This window comes from Syngnathus acus, chromosome 16, assembly GCF_901709675.1.
Source record: "Syngnathus acus chromosome 16, fSynAcu1.2, whole genome shotgun sequence".
NCBI classification, from domain to species: Eukaryota; Metazoa; Chordata; class Actinopteri; order Syngnathiformes; family Syngnathidae; genus Syngnathus; species Syngnathus acus.
This window is the reverse complement of record NC_051101.1, coordinates 6,117,487-6,137,479: the sequence shown is the minus strand read 5'-3', so window position 1 is coordinate 6,137,479 and position 19,993 is coordinate 6,117,487. Positions and strand designations below refer to the sequence as shown.

Sequence of the window (19,993 nt, the reverse complement as noted above, 5' to 3'; positions counted from 1 at the left end):
GGCCTAAATACCAGAGTGCGTACTACTACTACTACTACTACTACTACTACTACTAGTTTAGAGTGATCGAGTTATATAGTACTATATAATATGATTATTGTTGTTATAATATGAGTGATCGAGGTATATACTTATATAGTACTATATAATATTATTATTGTTGTTATAATATCTAATAGCACTGTAATTACAGTGCAAATGAGTTGTTTGTCCTTCGGCAGCTTCTGTATTGAAACCAGGAAACGACTGGTTCATTGACTTCACGATTCGTCTTTATTTCATTTTCTTCACTCCGCGTATCTGTCGTCTGCTTAGATTTATATAACTATATTTAAGATGAAGAAAAAACCCGACGCTAAACCCGGTGCTGCTAGAAAGGTAATGCACGCCGAATCTTCACTTAGATAAATACTAGTGAATTACTAAACGTCAGGAGAAAACTGTCAAAGTGTGCAAGTGCAAGTCTCTTTGCAAATATAATTTGTTTTCACCTCCTAACAAATTCTAATCAAATTTGCAACAAGTGCGAGAAGACTGTTTTGTCAAGGATATTTGCGAAAGCAGCTGTTTGCATGTGTGTGAGTTTGATGAAACAAAGTCAGTCTGATTACTCGCAAGAGTGCAGAAATTGCAATTGTGCAAAATCGCATTTTTTCCCCCCTGATCGATTTTGGAACGTGTGCAGGCACCAAAATCAAAATGGGTGACTATTTGCCAACAAAACCATAGTTCGAACATTGTTTTTCAATATACACTGTGTGCAGAATTATTAGTCAGGTGCATATTTTGACCGTATTTATATGCATATTTTCTATCTTCATGCTTAATATAATTGCAAATCATATAAATGGTTACATATATCATGTATCTTTGGTGTTGTTTTGGTGTTGTACTTACTAATTTGTCTTAACCAGTTATTTACTGCAGCGGTCTCATCTCCCTCTAAATTTTTAGGAAGCAGAAAAGGAAGGACAACACAGCAAAGCAGAGGTTAAAAGCCAACCTTCTCAAAGCTCTTTGCTCATGAACATTGGAAAGTGTTTGCTTTTAATCATCATCATCCCGCCATTCCTGAACTATGCATCGCTGCAAAGAGAAGGACAGATGCTGCTGCCAAAAGGTTTTCAATGAAAATCCCCAAATTTCCTCCTCATTTCCAGTTTGCTTTGAGTAAAAACATCACATAAAATGAAACAATCAAACATCTCAGCAATCAAAGGTTCTGTAAAGTTTCATCTTTTTTGTTTTGTGATCTTATCTAGATGGCCAGATTGTAGATGTCGGCTTGGGTCAACAGATGCATCTCTTGTGTAAAGGACAGGGAAAACCAGTTGGTAATCTGTCATGATTTTTTGTTGTTGTATATTAATAATAGAAAGCTGACACCATTTTATAGCATATCTTTCTGAATGTGGTTGCCTCGTGCCATCATGCTAATCAATCCCTGTTTTTAGTTATACTAGATGCACCCACTGGAATGTCCTCAGACATTTGGTTTTATGTCCAAGAGAGTGTTGCCACGTTAACAAAGGTGAGGAATTAATGCAGTAGATTAAATTGATGTACATTTTTTCTTTTTTTTTAATAACAGGCTTCCAACTTTTTTACCAATTTATTTCAAATAGGATGACAGTGTTATAGCATTGATTAAATTCACAGTGACAGATATATCTGTAGAAGGAGCTACTATTTCTTAGGGCAAGATTTTTTTTCCTTCTCCGTCGAGCCTACTCGGGATGGTTCCTTGCTGTGACTGTGCCATCTGCTCCCAAGTGTTCATTGCAGCAGAAAGTTGGGTCTGACAGCCTGCTCCATGTTATTTGTATGAAATAAGATCAAAGTTAGGTCACGGGTAGAGTTTGAGGACCGAGTTTTGAAGATAGGCGAAAAATCTGCTTACCCATGTCTTATACACTTTGCAGGTCTGTACCTATGACCGAATGGGATTGGGTTTTAGCAAGCGTCTGATGCAGAATGAAACCATGGGAACTGAGAAAGTTTGGGGCGTTTCTACAACTGGACGGTGAGTATTTACATTTTCTAACGTGAACAGTCTTAATGAATCTCTACAGTGAGAAGATGTTTCATGTTCACAGTGTTTGTACAAATTTATTAATAGATGATGTACTTAACTAGTACCTAATGTGTCACTTTAAGTTTCATTCGGGTTATATAGTACTGTATTTTTTTTTACTACAAGTTGCACTAGAGTATAAATCGACCAGTTAAAAAAATGGGCACGAGTGACTTATGTGACACTTCTAGCACTTCCCTATCTGATTCTGTTTGGCACGAGGTGCTAAATCTTGCGGTCCTGGCTATTGGACCTTGTTTGTTGATCTTTAAATCTGCTCATGGGTTTGAGCACCAATCAGTGTCAGCAGTCTAGTTTACCTTGGCATTTGGCCAACAAACATCCATTTCAGATGCAAGCAATCAATTTTCCAGAATTCAATATCTCACGGGGTTTGATGACACCCTAACCTGAACCGCTGAGTGAGTCAGTCTTGTGAAATCTGACACCAATGGGACACCATGAGCTTGATGGATTAGTGTGCCGTGCCGAGGACAGAGGTGAAATACCCGAGAGAAGATACTGTACCTCATGTAATAATTATGCTCCTTGCAGTGCTATAATGATGTTTTTGTTAACTTAATAATACAAGAATACCAATTGCAATATGAAATGTCAAATGGGATGTCTTTTAATCTTGCTTCATTTACATACTTAAGCATCTTGCACTCTCAAGTGGTTTCGATATTTACCTGTTCAAAAGATTATTAATTGAAATTACATTATTTTTTGCATCTTTCCAATAAAGCTGGTATTTGACCTTATACTCTATTGCTATTGTAGACTGCGACGAGATCAACACATCATCTCCCCACAGTCACTAATTTGACTCAATTTCTTTTTTTTTTTTTTATCCTGTCAGTGATTATAATGTTATGGACTGGCACCAGTCATACCTGTGGGATTTTACTTTGATCTTATTTTAGTTTTAATCAGCATAAAAATCTTAACTCATCCATATTATTTCAGTTTTGTCTAGTAGTATCATCAGTTTTGTCCAGGCCTATTTCATTTTTATTCTGTTAACGCACCATTCAAAAACAGTAAGATTTGTATGGGTTGATTTTCACATACAATTTGTGCTTCTTTTATTAATATTATATCTTCTGGGGTCCATAGTTTTTTAAAGAAATAAATAAACATGATATTAGGACATACAAGGTTTCATTATTAATTTCAGTGATGAAATGCATATGCAAAGTACTGCCTAGATTAATAACCCAACCTCTGAGGTCAGATTGCTTGGCTTTATGCTATTTTTCAACCACATGATTTGTGTCTTCAAGGATGGTGGACGATCTGCACCGCTTGCTGCTTGCCGCCGGAATTGCCATGCCTTTGATATTGGTTGGCTCAGAGATTGGCACGCTCAACAGCAGGTTCTACAGTCACATACATGATGCGTAAGTTTCAAGAAGGACATTTGTGATTAGAGGGCGATGAATGCTTTAATGACATCTGATATTTTAAACCTATAGTATAACATTCATTCTTAGAAGCATTACTTCAATGTCTTATCCATTTTTACGACAGAAGGCCTGATTAACTAAAGGTTTATGTGTATAAAAACAGCTCCAAACTTGATTGCTCCTGCAAACAGATGTGGAATCTGATCTACTTGTCGATTGCACCTGGGATTGTGTTTGCCAAATAATTTTTATTATATTCAAACATGCTGGTGTACCAGTAAAAGATGACATTCTTATTAGATCACATGCAACACCCACCAACAGAACAAAAATGCCAAATGTGACGTTGCACTGAGCAGTTCAAATCAAATCTAAAGGCGTTATTCTGATGAGGGGCGAACATTTTCGACTGTGGGCGAAGGTAGCAGGTATTGCAATATTGATTCGTAATCACAATTTGTACCCCCCCATCAAGCTTCAGCTACATGGCAAATTGAAAGTATATGTTTTATCCCAAAAATTACCATTAAACTTAAACAACAGTAGGAATCAAAGCTTTAATTTTCTAAAATATGATCTGCCCTGCTTCTCGATTTCACTCATGCGTTAACATGCTAGTGTCCATTCCTATTGTTCCCCATAACTCAGCCACCCAAGTGACAATGCAGTGATTAATGTGACAAGAAGCTCGTACTGCGGGTGAAAGATTTAGTGTTTACTCAGGGATGGCATTGCTGCTGTCAAGGGAGAAAATTAAGTAGTGATGAGTTGACACAATTCCAAACGGAAAATATTACCCTTGGACCAGGTGCACATGTGGTCATGAGTTTATTACAGGGGTGGGCAACTGGGGGCCCATGGGCCACATGCGGCCCCCGACATCACTCTGATCATTTTTCATAAACCCCAAAAACGGAACCCTCAAAAATTGCAAATTACAAAACAAACACTGATAAAAATATCTGAGAATATGCAATGCATCTGCTCGCTTCCTAACTAGTGCTCATAAGATAGAGAACCTTCTGTACATTATAGAGATCATTTTAGGATCGTTTTTTCTTTTCAAATAAAAAAAAACATTTGTATATCTGACTACATTCCCAATAAATATCACAAATTCACAATACAACATAGTACATAGTATAAATAGTGTTTCTAACTCCTATTGTACAAAAAAAAGGAGCTCTACCTTCTCTTATCTTCACAACGGCTGTACGACGGTATTTTCCAATTCCACATGGTAGCAACTTCACAGAGCCATTGCAAACGAGTGCACCAAGAATCAACACGTATACATTTACATGTGTGTCCTCTTTGCTGTCAGGCAAGTAACAGACCTGGTGTTGATAGATCCTATTCCAGAAGACATTTTTGAAGAGGAGCAGTGGAAAGACCACTGGTGAGTTTATTTTTATATATATGCCATGTAGATGCACATTTTTCAGCATATTGTAGGACAACATCAAGAGGTTAAAGAAGATCTTATGAAGGGGATGTGGAAAGAGATGGGCAGAGGACCTCAAGGTCACTCAGCAGTTTTGAAGAACAGAGAAGAGTAGATAAAAAAGTGTGTCAGGGTTCAAGAGAAAGAGGATTAGGCGCAGGAGCGCTGGCTTTTTGTGAACCAAGTTCCATACTCTTTCTTTATTGGTCCTTGTGGTAGGAATAGTTGATTATCTTGCTGCGCGGGCATCATTAGCTTGATTAAATGGAGACAAAAGAAAGTAATTTGCTCGTCTCAATCTTTTAGCGTGAAACAGATGAGTGGAGAGCGAGGGTTGTGATGTGGTTAAGACAGACTGTATTAATGCATCATAAAACTTGATTTAATTCTGGATATTACTTCATATCAATTGGTTTGTCTTGGTTGTCATTGTTAAATCATTAAGCAATTACCGTCATATGTGGCTTTTATCATTAATTGCTCTTTTTATAGATGTGTGTGTGTTTTAAATGACCGTTATGCAAGATTATCTAAAAAGATTGTTGGGATGTTTACATGTACAGTGACATTTAATCTTAGAGAACATGGCTGTGAAAGGCATTCATCTTCTACAGAGATTGAAATGTCAATAGATCGTGACACCTTCACAATGACTCTGATTGTTTTCCCATTGTCTCATAGTTTCATGAGCACATGGACACAATTGTTGAGAAAGCTTTGTTAATGACAAATAAAAAGCATGACGATAATTAACCACTGCAAATCAGTTTGAATTGTGGTTTAATTAAAAAAAAAAATGATGGCACCCTAAATAAATATTTTCTTTCACGATCTTTCACTGCTATCAAAGTATTTCTGTTAATGTCGATGGGACCACGGTTTCTGCTGCCCTTAATAAATAAATAAATAAATAAATAAATAAATAAATAAATAAATAAATAAAATATTATGGCAGTTGTTTCACAGTTCCAGTACTTTTGGAGGTTAGTGTACCTCACCAGGTTTTTTTTTTGCTCGATGATACTTGTGTGCAGATTATATATATGTGCATGACCCATGCAAGTCTGATAAATAAATATCCCTGCAACTAGCTTATTTACATGTGACTAAGTGGAGCAGCACCATTTATAAGCTGTATGTGTCCAATTATGTTTTGATTAATATGCATTCATCGCCATGAATAGTACATGACAGTCCTGCCAGAATCCAATTACTGAGGCAGTGATTGAAGGAAATAAAGCAAAGACTTTATTTACTCAGACATTTCATCATTACTGTCCGATTTGCATGGTGGAGTAAAAATAGAAACGGGAGTGGGATAAGCGGTAAAAAGATTCAAAGTAATGCAGTAGAGATCTTTGTGTCACAGCATTACAGTGCCTTTGGCCTGGCATTAGCCAGCTTTATTTAATTCCTTTCTTTGTCTCTATAGCTCAATGGAGTCTTCATGTGGGTGTATGTTCCTTTCAGATATGGTTTTATTAGCTGTTTGTCCTTATCCAGAGACAAGACATGTATGTAATACCTGAGAAGGAATCTGGGTAGACCATATCAGCCCTGGAGAATGGAAGGATTTACACATCAAAGCTCTGTTCATCAACCGAGGCTCACTTGCAACATTTGTTCTGTTGCGTCCTACAAAATAAATGGCTACCGTCTCCCAGGAACGTTTTTTTTTCTGTCCATGGGAAGGCATTCGCGTGGCTTCACTTATATGGATTTAGAAGGGGTCAGTGTTCTTATGGAGACTTTTCTCAGCATGTTATTCATTTCCTGCTGGACATGGAAAATGCTTCTTGATGAGAAATAAGGCAGTGGATCTAGCAGTGGAGATTAGTGTAAGCCCCCTTGTGTATGTCTAGACAAATTGCATTCACAACAAGACTCGGTGATTTGAGCTAGTCAGTTCTCTGCTGCATTTTTGTATAACAGAAGTCCTAACGGCAGATGGCTTTTAGTTTTGCTGCAGATTCCGTCACAGGATTGACAGTCGAAAGATGGCACACTTGCTGCTAATTTAATAGATATACTGCAGTTTGTAAATGTAGGATATTCTTGTTAAAGGCACCTTACTATTGCCTGAAATGGATGTATTGTTGAACCTCAGCTTTTCTCTTGAACGCGTTATTTTTTAAATACGTGGCCACAGTAAATTTCTACACCCATGACTTGGTGTCGAGGCTGGGTAATGATCTGATATTTTAAAGTGATGAACTGGCAATGCGTAAATTCATCGCAGCAAAGACAAAACAGCAAGCAAAAGTCCCTGTCCTATGCCCACCCCTCTCCCAAAAAAAACGTCCTATTTTTTTTTAAACCGAGACATGTCACACATGTTAGTAAGACACCTGAGAACTGTATGTATGTGAAAACACATCTTAATGTCTGCCTTAAATAGTGGGCTAAAATGGCTTGTTTCAGTGAGAAGATAAAGTATTTTCTCAAAGGGCTTATATTCCATAAGCAATATATATTTTAGCTGCAAATCATGCAAAGCTTTGAGCTTAATCTCTTCGATAAATCTTGTGGCTAGCTAAATTCTGTGTGTCCATTTGCAGTAAAAGTAATTATGCTGTCCAGACTCTCAAGACTGACCATTATTAACAAAAACTGCGGCTGAAATTAGACAAATACTGTCAAAGTGTATTGTAAATTGCTGTTAAGAAATTACATTGACAATTCTCTCATTTTGTCTGGGCAATCAGGCGTGTCTCTTCTCTGCCAAGTGTGTGTGGACCATGAAACTAATTCACCCCATGGGGAATATATTTGCTCAGAAAACAGAGACAGTGGGGATTGTTCCCCCGTCTGATGAGATTGTCTTTACAAATTAATGGATGCTGATTGATTGGAAAATTCTTCAAATTTAATCTACCATTATTGTGTTGAGTTAAACTCACAATAGCACCACTTGGGCTTCTTTTCCTAGTCCCTTCAGCTCTGTGTAATATTCTCTTTTCATTTTTATCCCCCTTGAAGCATTCCGTTTTAAGATGAAGCCAAATGTTTGTATAAACGTGCACACATGCATGCATACCAACTAGATCAGTCAGGAAATGGAAACAATTGTACTCAGAAGCACAGCGTTTAACAATAGCCATGAGCATTCCTAAATGGACTTTTGCAGCATGCATGTATTTACATTGTTTCCAATTTATGAACAAAAAAAATCTCGAGGCGAGATGAACGGCTGAGTCTTTAGTTGGTTGTAGTGCAATAAGGACACCTTGTGCTCAATAAAAGTATTACACGTTCCTTTAAGTATATATATATATTTTTTAAATATAACAATTATTCGTCCTCGCTTCCCTACTGTGTTCCCAGACATGTCTTATCATCCATTTCACAGATTTTAAATGATTTTTCTCAGACTATAATTGCTTTTGCACATGGGACGAGTGAGGTTGGATGGCCAAGGCAATGGGGGGTCAGAGACAGCAGGTGGTTTGGAGGATTTGTTGTCTTTTGTTACCTGCTCTGTGAAGCATTTCCACATGCAGTAAGTATGAAAAGTGCTTTGGAAAGTATTGGTTGATTTCATCATTGATTCTTATAATTAAAACCATTTCAAATACTATAATTATAAATGTAGTTAACATTTTGCACTGTGCAATGATAAATATTGTCATTCTAAATCTAATTATATGACTTAACTTTCGGTCAAAATATTTTTCCTTTTTTCCACATTTGGATTTTTTGTGAAAGTAAATGGAAGTGTTGAATTCTTTTTTGACATTATATTATTAATAACTTAAACCCTCATAGTTCTGGCCTTGAATGTGGCAACAAATTCTCTAATTTGTGCTTAATGGAATGGAACACTACAACTGCATTTTTCTTCATACAAATTTATGACTGCTACGAAGCTCTGCGATTGGCCAGTTCAGGATATACTCCACTTCTCTCCCAAAACTAGGATAGGCTCCAGCACGCATGCGACCCTCATGAGGATAAACAGTTCAAAGATGAACTGCTGCTAAGTGAATGTATGGTGCAGCTCATCCAACAAGTGTAGTTTTTTTATGTCCACATATTAAAATGTCCTTCAGTGAGACAGTGACTCCCCCCTCCTTCCAAAAGACTGCAGTAATCACTTTAGTATCCCTCACGCTTAATAGTTAGTTGATCCCATGTAATAGGCTATGTTGAAATGTTCTCTACTCATTGTAATAGTTGGCAGAAGCTCGTGTAATAGTTTGTGTTTTTTTGTTCGAACAGGCTCTCAGGTAACTGAGGCCCTGCATATGAAATGAGATGGTAATGCGGAGGGGGGGAAGGAGGGGGAGGAGGAAGGGAGGCTTATCACTACAGGGCCAAATTCCGACAGTGAATTGCGCAGTTGTAACAAAAGTAACAGAGCGTCCATTCAGCCTGCACTAATCCAGATGGGAAAGTCAAACAGCAGAAAGTCCACAGCACAAACTCATTTCATCACTTTATTAATTTAGATATTGCCTCTTCGGTCCTGTTGGGAGGAGGGCGGGGTGGGGGGGGGTGCCGCCCATCTGAAATGACCAACATCGGCAAGGCTCTACATTGCTCCCCCACTTCGTCTCCTCACGTTATCTGTTTAATTCATCCCGCCAATCTTGGCTGTCTTTACCCACTAAATTTCCCTTTGACACGCATGCCTTGCTTCGCATAATCCTCACTCCAGGGCAGAATTAAAAATGGGAGGGGGGGAACAGGAAGAAATTGGACAGGTAGCTGGAGAATTCTTGAAATAAGGTTCAATGCCAGACCCTGGAATGATTGGACCAGATTTGAAATGGGGGCTGATAGAAGTTTTTCTTCCTTCCTTGTTATTTTTGGAATCAAGGAGTGAGAAAAGGGTGACAGGTGGAAAATGCTCAGCCACTTTAAACTCCCTTTAGAGTCAGGTCAAATTTGTACTGCCAGAATGACTTCGGGGAAAAACTGTGGCAAAGGAAGATGAAAATGTCAAAGTGTCATTTTTTCAGAGGTTTGATTTAAAAAGTTTTTCGACAGTGAAAGACTGGAAATTACAAAAAGTCAACTTGTTTTATTTCTCACTTGTACTATTATTGAAATGATTGCTGTACCACGAATAGAACTGCTAAATTGTCTTTGAAAAATGTTATTTGCAGCAGCTGAATGTCAGTTCTTTCTCAGTCTTGTTTGATTAATCTACATGCTGTAAAATACACGTTAAATATTATTCAAATATGACCATACAAATCTATGCATTTGTAGAATCTTGTTCACTGCGGTGAATTGCTTCATATAACTAAGCCTTCATTAAATCAGGCACAGTCAGTCGACCTCCTTTTGTATTTCAAAATTATCAAAGTAATATTTTTCATGTTTTACTGTTGTCAAAAAGCAGGTTTCCAGACTAACTTTATTTATTAGGAGCACAATAACCTCTAGCTTAAAATTCTAGTGGTCCTGAAGGAAATCTTTGAGGTTTTACATACTGAAACACATTTCACATTTCCCTACATTTTCACTGAATTACTGAGAAAAATTACTTGCAGGAATTACAATGCTTTAATGAATAATTTATGGTGCTAGTTTTAACACAACATAAACCCGACGTGTAATTCATACATCTGATATACTAAATGCTAGAAATATAAAGATTATCTGTAGACCAGCAGTAAAAATATTATTAATTTCACACGCTGTGAATGTGATGGGTAGGAAGAACTGAATTCATTCGATAGTCATTCCTGATTTATGAGTCTTTTAAATTGTTACAAACAGGTTTGCTTTTAAACATACCACCTACACCACGCCTTCCCCACACACGGCCCATGTACCATCATATTTACCGTGCAACTACTCACATACAAGCGGCAAGATGCAGTTTTATGAGCACAACTGCTTCCTCCATAAAGCAGGCACAGGATTGTTAAAAACTTGGACCTAAAGTGTGGAAAGTCTGGCCCAGTTCAGGAATAAGACAGGGACGACTGTCCCCCTGGTGCTTGGTGGATGATCTACGGTGTGTTGGCAGCATTTCGGGGCAGGCTGTGCTGCGTGGCACGGCGTTGGCGACAGAGAGCGCATGGCACTATTGACTGGGCTCCACCGGCTGAGACCAGCCAATTCAGAGCACCAGTGAGCTAAGACCGATTAGGTCTCCTGAGTTACAAAATTGCACTGCTCTTCTTCTTTCATCACCCAGAAAAAGAGGATTTTTTATTCCCCAGGCAAATGCGTTTTTTTTTTTTTTCTACTGAGAAAGTTTTGCATTTTGGAATGAAAAACTCTTGTATGACTACTGCCTTCCCTTCATAGAAACACTACCTGTAATACTCCTGTAATATTGCTTTGCACTAATCAATCATGTAATGTGTACAGTGTCTAATTTGATTAAATTTGATGTTTTCTTTTTTTTTTTTGCTGAATCATTTTTTAAATTTCCATCATTCAATAATTATTATTATTACCAGTTGGCCGTGTGGAAAATTCACAGACATAAAGTGATTCAATTACTGATTAATGGCATAATATCTCAAAAAATAGGCAAAAATGTTTTCCAAAGTAAAGGCAGGTGTTTGTAAACTTATTGAAATCAACACAATAACCACCAGATTAATCAATTATTAAAAGAGTTGTTCATGGCAGCACTACAAATATACAAAGTGAATTTTCCTCCATGGAAGAAATTCGCTTAAAATAAATGTAGTAATCTATTTAATAGCCACGGGACTAATTAAAACACGAATGAGTTGTTTTATAGTTAATTCCATCATTTTAATTAGATGTTAATACTTGACTTTGGACTTTTTTATTTTAACAGATTTTGGTCAACCATTAGACATGTGAACATGAACAGCGACATTCAATCAAACTTCTACAATTACTGTGGTGCCATTTTTAACAAAACAGGAATATGATTTCGATTCATATTTTGAGCCGGCAGTATTCACAAGACTCGTTTAAGTTGGTTCTTTTCAAGCTTTAAAATAGCTTTTTGTCAACTCAGGCACCTGATCCTGCTTGAGGCTCCTCACTGAGCTCAGCGATACCGGGAATAATTCTGTTTTCACTCAGTGACAATGATTAGAAGAAAGCTCTGCTTGTGGTTTTCTCTATGGATCAACCTCATTTATTGCAAAGTAGAAAGCAAAGTTACTCTTAAGATGGGGATTCTGAGTTTAGCCAATGGCGCATTTCTGACCAAGTGAACACCAGAAAAAGTCACTAGATTTGTTAATAGCTGCTTTTTTGTTTGAAGGGTCTGAACATTGAAAAGTGTTTTATCCATATTCCCCATGTACAGGAGAAAGAAAAAAAAATGTTTATGGATTTTAGTTGCAATTTTTTGCTTTAACATTGATGCTAAGCAATGTGTACAGACAGAAATCTGCAGATTTTTATGAGCTTCATGCAAATATTTCAAGATTTTCTCTTTTTTTTGTTTTGTTCAGGTATGGTAAGCTGCTGCCATCCCTTCAAGCCAAGCAGTTTTCAGCAGCTTCCGGGCTGAGCCGCTTGCTGATTATCCTGGGAGCCATTGAACCAACTATCAAAGAAAATGTCTCAGAGGAGATCATCCAGAGGCAGGTCAGGCTAATGCACACTCTCGAAAACACACTACATCGCAAGGCACAAAAGAGCATTCCCCACAGGACATGATATTGATTATTCAAACTCAGGAAGAAAAGGCTGAAAAATAGATAGAGGCTTTGGGGAATGGATATGAAATTGAACGCCACACATGTTGGAATGAATATGACGCAGAGCCATTTTTTTTTGTCGCCACTGTATGTTTTTGAGGTCTTTTTAGCCTAATTGAGGACAGGCAGGTTTGCAAGCAACATATTCAATGCTCCTATTCTGCCACAGGGTGGGGCTCTTGCAAGACTGATCATTGCGGCGCCTCAGCACTGGCTGATGCTTTTGTTGCCTTTTGTTTTCAAGCTCTCAGAAAATGTGAATTTGGAACGACGACAATACCAGATGTCATTTTAAAAGCATGAGAATTGAACATGTTCCCGGAGACGCCACGACCACAAATGTCTCCTGATATATTCTTGTTTTAGTGTCAGCCGATGACTTGTACAGTTTAGTTTGTAAGGCAGTGGCAGTTAATATTAAACTGTGTGTTTGCTGGGAATGTCCGATTAGGTTTTATGCATGGGAAGGTTCATATTTTCAACTTGTTTGTAGTCAGAGCTGCTGTGTTTCAAAAACAAAAGCAGTGAGATTTCTGCATTAATAACTTCCTTAAGGCAATGTTGGACCGCAACAATCCATGCACTGATACCCTATACTCGCATTTACTGTATCTTGTCAGTCAATCAACATCATTATCATGTTTTCAACACTCCTTTTCCATTAGATTATATCAAGTACAGTTTTAAGTACTTCTTGATCCACTCAATTTTAGATTACACACAATGGACATAATGTGTGACATTTGTGAAATATAAAATCTATGCGGCATGTTCAACATTTATATCCACCCTCTTTATGATGCAATGACGTCTGCTTGTGGGTGAAAATGAGCAGTATGTTTCATCTCTTGTTCACTGCTTGCCAGCCTCCCACCCACAATTTGATGGGAGTTGCGATGTGGGACCTATTTCAGCTTTTCAAGTATTACAGTTGTTGCCAAGGAGATAAGGACATCATTGTGCTTGAATTTTCCAAGGACGAAGAAAAGGTTTTGTAGACAAGCCATGAAGGTTATAATATGCACACAAGCTGGCCAAAATCAGTAGAGCATGCAGTTTATATCTGAAGGGCATGTTCTATAACTACTGTTGAACAGAACTGGAGCACAGTTACCTGCTGCTACATTATTATCACCAGATCTGATTGCATTCTTTTTTGGCGATAGACTCTGTATTTTGGAACCTAAACATGTTCTGCCATTTTCATTTACTGTAGGTTTATGATGTTGTATTTCCTGTCTTGACTAGAAATACCTTTTAAGTAACCCTGCCCATCAGAGTAGTGCTGTGGATGAACATTACTTTCTGAATGAAAGTGCAGCTCAAGTAAGGTAAAAAATATTATCTTATTAAGGTGAAGTGAGTAAAAAAATGAACATAAAAAAAACAATAATGTATTTTTTTTTTAAGGGACATTACACGATATAAGCCCCTCTCAAGCAGGACCTCTGTAAGTGTGATCACTGGGGATTCCTTTGACCAGCAAATCCCAAATCACCTAAATCAAGTGAGTCTGTTTTTTGGAGAAAATCTATGCTGCATTGTATGCTGATGAGCTTAATTTCAGGACAATCATGTAAAACTTGTAAGAAATCATCCTTTTCTTGTACCAGATGGTATCTAAGCTTCAAAAGAAGTTTCTGGAGGAGTCCTACCCATCAGTCGATCACGTTCACATAAAAGGAGTAGACCGTCGAATGATCTACAAGAAGCCATCTGCCATCAGCCAGTACCTCAAGAAGCTAGTCAGCCAGCGACAAGCCAAACAGCACAGCCACTGACCCACGGCCAAGATATAAATATAAAAGAAACTGTATAAAATGTTGTATAATTACCATGGAAAACATTCAAGATATCTTTTTGCTTCCCCCTCCAGCATAATGTCCAGATTATCTACAAGACCAGTGAAGATTGTCATGTAGTCAGTTTTACATTTTTTCTTTCACCCCCACAACTACTTTTGCTGTGTTGCGAGCTTCAGTTGGGGATAACTGGAGGGTATTCAGTTTGATAAAATATTTGCTGTCTTCATTGGACTCAGGAAATCTTATCATCTGTTGTTATTTCGGCCCCTGATTGGCCAATACCAGAAATAAGCATTTGCTTCTTATCATTGAAATGGCCACACACTTCATTGCTCAACCTGATATTTTGACATCATGCAGTTGTGTTAATATGCTCAAATGTAATAACCATAGGCTAAAGTATATACAGCGGATACATTAAGTCTAGACACGTTTTCAAATGCCAGGTTAAAAGATTAGATGCAGACAAATCATTTTAAAACTTTCCACCATTGTGATCCAGAGCCTGTACAACAGAATCCCCCCCTAAGGACAAGAGATATAACGGTTAAAGTTGCAGTTGCAGAAGTGTACACACCCTTTTAAAACTGGATGTGATTTGCTCAGAAACAACTAAAGACATTAAAACTTGTGTTAAATTAGTCAGCACACACCTGCTACCATTTAAAGTGGCATTGATAAATCTCAAATAAAGCCAAGATTTTCTAGTAAAAACCAACAAACACCTGAAATCTCACAAAGGTACGTGAAAAATTTGTTACGGTTCAATGGGAAAAGCCTACAGGAACATTTGAACTATTTAGGGTTAATCGGAGGCACTCTAAATGGGTGTGCTGACTCCCATTCAAGATGATTTTGTCTGCCACATTCACAGTTATAAGAGACACTTGTCCAGCAACATTATCTGTTTCCCTTGTCCTTGTAAAAGATTTGTTTTCATTGAGTTGTACAGCTTACAGCTCACATAAATGGTGGAAACAGTTTTTACATACTTTTCTTGATTTGATAATATGATGCCACAAAAATATGGCATTGCAATAGGGGTGTGCAGACTTTTATAACACTGAATTCCTTTTTATCGTTTCCATTAATTTTTGCCATCTTTCAGTTCATTAGAATTAAATCAGATGGCAGCCAGACACATACTTCCGAGATGGATAATTGCATTCACTAATTTAACAGAATAAATATTGTGAATTTTTGTACTGCAATTCTTTTGTTTACAATTTAAGATGTAAATGAACTTATTGCAAACAAAAGCTTGAATGTGTGAAAAAAAGCAGACATCAGTAGTTCATCCTGAGGATTTAAGTTTAATTATGACACCACATCAAAATAAAAATTTCCAACAGATTTGGAATTTAATTCCATCCATATACATGCATAGCAACAACATTTTAAGAAACATGTTCTCCCATTATCAGGACACTGGAATGATAATCAGTATTCCCACTGACCTCCCACCCTTCTCGTTTGTTAGCAATAAACATAATTCTTTTTTTTTTCTGCCCCAGTGGGGTTACAAATAATTATATGCACAGTCCCCATTTCATAATACTGCTTTCAGTAATGTTCCCTCATTTACAAAGTATTGCATTGAGAGCAAATTTTCAAAAAGGGAGACCAAAGTGTATCATTAAACAGAAATACGAGTACTATACAAGAATGCTGCCATCCTTATGAAAACATCCACATCTGGTTTCGAAGAAAAAAGACAGACAAACAGCCACATAGGAATGCAAAGCCATGTGTATATGCCAAATGCAGAGTTGCGCCTATTCGTCACCACCAAGTGGTGAACAATCCGTCAGTGGCAGGCAGTCTGCAATCTACATTTGGGGCATATACTGAATTTGCTACAGCAAATAATACACAAGTGCCTCAGTAGCTATTTTTATGTCTAAAATGCATCTCATTTTTGTCATGTCTATTGTTTCATTGAGCCTACATTACAATGTAAACAATGTGTGTGCTACACAAGAATGACTATACAATAACATTACAAACAACTCTGATATAAATTTCATTTGAATTTAAATTAAAATCACTACTCATTAATACTGATTGTAAAATAAATTAATGTGAAAGTGGCACCATTATTATTCTTGATTCATTTTCTTCTCGTTTTCCTTCTCAACCAATGGTTTTTGCATGTTTAAGTCATAAAACGACAGGAGGAGCCTCTCTTGATTGTCCACAAGCAGTGCGTGACGCACTATTCCAGACACAAACAGTGTACCAAAAGAAATTAAGAACATGTGACGGGGATAGGGAGAAAAGAGGTTTGAGTGGAAGAATCTTTCTTCTCATTTAACATGCTCTGCAGCGTGTGATGAACAGTAAAACTTCTTATGGGTAATAAAGTTTGACAGGTTGTTGAACTGGATATCACAGAGGCGACAGTACTTGCTACTTCCGGAGCCGTTCATCCCTTTATTGGCCGGGGGTGCCGCGTCCTCGTTCGGGGACTTGGAGGAAGGTGACATGTTCTCGTTGGAGTCTGCCGGGTTCTCCGCGGCCCACGTCGGTGAGGGATTAGTGCCTTGGCCATCTGGCTGGGGCTGGTTCTCCTGTTGCGGCGCTGTGCCCGAACGTTCTTCCGGCTTATGTCCCCCATTGACAATGACCATGCCTCGGTTTTTGGGCAGCAGGGGGAGAGGCTCCTTGCCAGGATGAGGGCAGCCATTAGCAGCAGGCTGTTGGGTGGGTTCCCTCGCTGTCGCCGCCTCACCCCCCACACCTCCGCCATTAACGCTCTGCTCCTGTTCGCTGGCCTCCGCCTGCATCACAGGACCTCCGCTCACATAGTCGGTCGGCTTGATCCCGAAATATGGCGATATTTGCTCGGAACCTTTCATCTTCTTTATTGCTCCGGGATAAAGGCAATGGGGCAGATACATGTTCTTGTTGTCATCTTTTGATGGCATAAGCTGGGGTTCGGCAAAAGGCTTGAGGCCCGGCACGGGCCCCAGGTGAGGTGGAAACAGGCCTCCGTTCTGCACCATCACCTTCCCATTGCCATTTTTTTCACATTTGCTTGGGCTCTTATCATAGGTCTCACCAGTGTTGTTATTGCCTTCGCTCTTCACATCTGGGAACGTGGTCGTGTCCAGGTTGCCCGTCTCGTTATGCTGCTGCTGTTGCGACTTCTGAGCGGTAGCAGCAGCCGTAGCTGGGCAAAAGTTCTGTTTGTGTGCCAAGTAGTTCTCCACTTTGTTAAAACTTATTTTGCACACTGCACATTCGTGGTAGTCCAACAGTCTTTTTGGAGAGCTACACGTCTTATCAGAGAGTAGGGAACACTTTTTGCTGAGATCAATGGGGGCATCCAACTCTTGTGGCTCGGCTGTATTGCCTTTGGGAGTCAAAATAGGTTTAGTGACAGTCAGAGAGGCCTCCAGGTGTTTAGGGACCATACCTGGAAAGATGTCGCAGCGGGGGTGGAAACGATCGCCGAGGCCGTCTACGGCTTCTTGGGACGTGCAAGGATTCATAGGATGGACCCCAAGGAAACCTGGCTGTCCCATGGGGGGCCTTTGATGGTCCGGATCCGGGAGACACAACTCGTACATCTTTCTTCGCTTACGAGTTCTCATGTTCCTCTGCATGGAGGGCACCTTGTTGGTGGACATGCGCTTCATGGGTGGGTCATGACGGGTGGCGCAGTAGTACTGTTTGTGGACCATGAAGGTCTCATGGCGGCTGAAGGTGATATTACAGGCGTCACAAGTCGTCTTGTTCGGGTCGTTGTCGCTCTCAACTAGACCGGTACTCGGGGTTTTGCCGTCGATCTGTTTGCCGTTTAGCCTGTCCTCAAGCCCGGTCGGTGTCGAGACCTTCTTCACCTGCCCCGATAGATCCTTATCAGGCCCTTTGGCCCCCCCAGCGTTGATCATGTCCAACACGCTGGAGTTCAGGCAGGCTGATTGCATGAGGTGACTGTCGCCTTCAGCGGGGTGGCAGCCGGTCAACATGCTCACTGAAGTGTGGCCACTGTTAGGACTCACTGACTCGGGGACCTTGTCAGAAAGGGCGGAGAAGTCAGGCGACTTTGTCATGTGTTGCCAGCGGCTGTTACAGTAGTGCTTTTTGTGGACCAAATAGTTGTCCAGGTTGCTGAAGGTGATATTGCATTCAAAACAGGTGGCTCCTTTGGGCATAAGAGGGCTGTAGATGACCGGCGGGTAGCTGTTCCCGCCATGACGTAGTCTCCTGTGAACAAGCTCTGACATTTTAGCGAGAATCTCGGAAGCCTGGGGGACCACTGAAATGTCTTGGGAGAAAGCGAACTGAGACAAGAAGGGGCCCATGGGAAATGTAGGCATGTTATGCTGCACGGGGGAAGAGGCCAGACGTGGGCTGGAGGGCTCCGATTTGATCCTAGTGTAAGAAAAACTCGCTTTGCTTCCTGGGTGGGCTTCTCCCTTCTGAGCAGACAGCACGGGCTTCTTCTCAGCCTTGTCGGCCTCTCCGTCTGTGCTGGTCTCCTTGTTGAGGGTCCCTTTGGGGCTTCCCAGCAGAGCCTCCTTCCTGTTGGCCAGCTCGGCGCAGGCCTGCTGCTGCTGCTGGAGGCTTTCCTCGGACCCCCTGGGGGAATGCTCGGTGGCGTCGCCTTCCCTGTGAAGTTTGTTGCCATGTCCATGTAAGTCCTGATGCTGTAAGAGTTCCCTGTGGCTCTGAAAGCTGATATGGCAGTGATTGCATCTGAAGGCCGCCTGTGACAGGTGAGACATGATGTGATGCTGGAATGTAATAAGAGAATCTGCCGTGTAGTTACAGATTGTGCATTTCAAGCTGGTGCCAGGAGGGAGGCTCTCTTCCATTTTGACACCTGCGAAAGAGATAAAAGGGACAAGCTCAGAATCTCGCCTCCCAGTTCTCCCTTAGAGTTAACTGTACAAACCATCAAATACTCATGCATTATGCCAAGGATATCCCCCATGCACTTGATTTTTAATCGCTGAGGGACGTATTGTCAATGATGCTTGCTGACAGGAGGAGAAGTCTATTTTTAAGTCCTGTCGCATTGTTGAAATTAAGGAAGCCCTGTCTTCAAGATCAAAATAGAAAATGATTAACAATCTTTTCATTCTTGATGCCACTCACCACTGTGTGAGGTGGCCAGGTGCATCTCCAGGGCCCTGGCCCCTGAAAAGGTCTTGTTGCATTGTGGGAAGGGGCACATGCTGGAGCTCTGGTGGGGCCCAGTGTCATTGTCTTCAACAACCGTCTCAGGTTCCCTCTGCCGCCCACTGCAGTAGTACATCAGATGGGCCTGAAGATTCCTCTCACTGCGAAACCAGATCCCACATGCTTTGCAGGGGAAGATGTCCTCTAAAGGGACACAAACAGGAAGATAATAACCTTTTAGGATACGTACTTGAAAAGGTACAGGGTAGGATGAAGAAAACAGTGCACTCAACACACGCGCATTGTCCAATGCATGCTTCTCTGCATTTCTACAAAGCCCGTCTTTCAAAGCTTTTCCTCTAAATTCTTAGCCACAGCCTATTGCTGCACTGCTACCACTGGGCTTGTGCCCTTTCTCAAGGGCAAACAAGAACACTGGACCATCTGCTTACCTCCCCGTTGAGCTGAACCCAGATAGCCCT

The 19,993-nt window shown here is 39.9% G+C and overlaps 2 protein-coding genes across 2 annotated transcripts in view; one reads left to right on the top strand and one right to left on the bottom strand.

Annotated features, from left to right (window-relative positions):
• The first annotated feature begins 229 nt into the window (after nucleotides 1-229).
• si:dkey-122a22.2 lies at nucleotides 230-16,028 on the top strand. Its single transcript, XM_037275034.1, has 11 exons — nucleotides 230-378; nucleotides 955-1,120; nucleotides 1,263-1,334; nucleotides 1,455-1,531; nucleotides 1,923-2,023; nucleotides 3,361-3,477; nucleotides 4,808-4,882; nucleotides 12,328-12,463; nucleotides 13,825-13,907; nucleotides 13,987-14,083; nucleotides 14,190-16,028. Exons 1-11 carry the CDS (start codon nucleotides 337-339, stop codon nucleotides 14,355-14,357), a joined length of 1,134 nt encoding a protein of 377 aa, XP_037130929.1. The 5' UTR covers nucleotides 230-336; the 3' UTR covers nucleotides 14,358-16,028.
• Nucleotides 15,675-19,993, bottom strand: part of zfpm2a (zinc finger protein, FOG family member 2a) — a 100,758-nt gene continuing 96,439 nt past the window's right edge. Inside the window, exons 7-8 of the mRNA XM_037275033.1 lie at nucleotides 19,488-19,715; nucleotides 15,675-19,212 (exon numbers count right to left, since the gene is read on the bottom strand). Of these exons, the coding sequence (XP_037130928.1) occupies nucleotides 16,688-19,212; nucleotides 19,488-19,715 (2,753 nt within the window). The 3' untranslated portion in view covers nucleotides 15,675-16,687. The remainder of the gene's footprint in view (nucleotides 19,213-19,487; nucleotides 19,716-19,993) is intronic.

Excerpts from the sequence above, each read along its gene's own strand:
- si:dkey-122a22.2 (XM_037275034.1), top strand. The coding sequence starts at position 337 with ATGAAGAAAAAACCCGACGCTAAACCCGGTGCTGCTAGAAAG. Across the intron at positions 1,121-1,262 it reads ACAGATGCTGCTGCCAAAAG|ATGGCCAGATTGTAGATGTC; the intron begins GTTTTCAATGAA and ends GATCTTATCTAG. Across the intron at positions 1,335-1,454 it reads AGGACAGGGAAAACCAGTTG|TTATACTAGATGCACCCACT; the intron begins GTAATCTGTCAT and ends CCCTGTTTTTAG.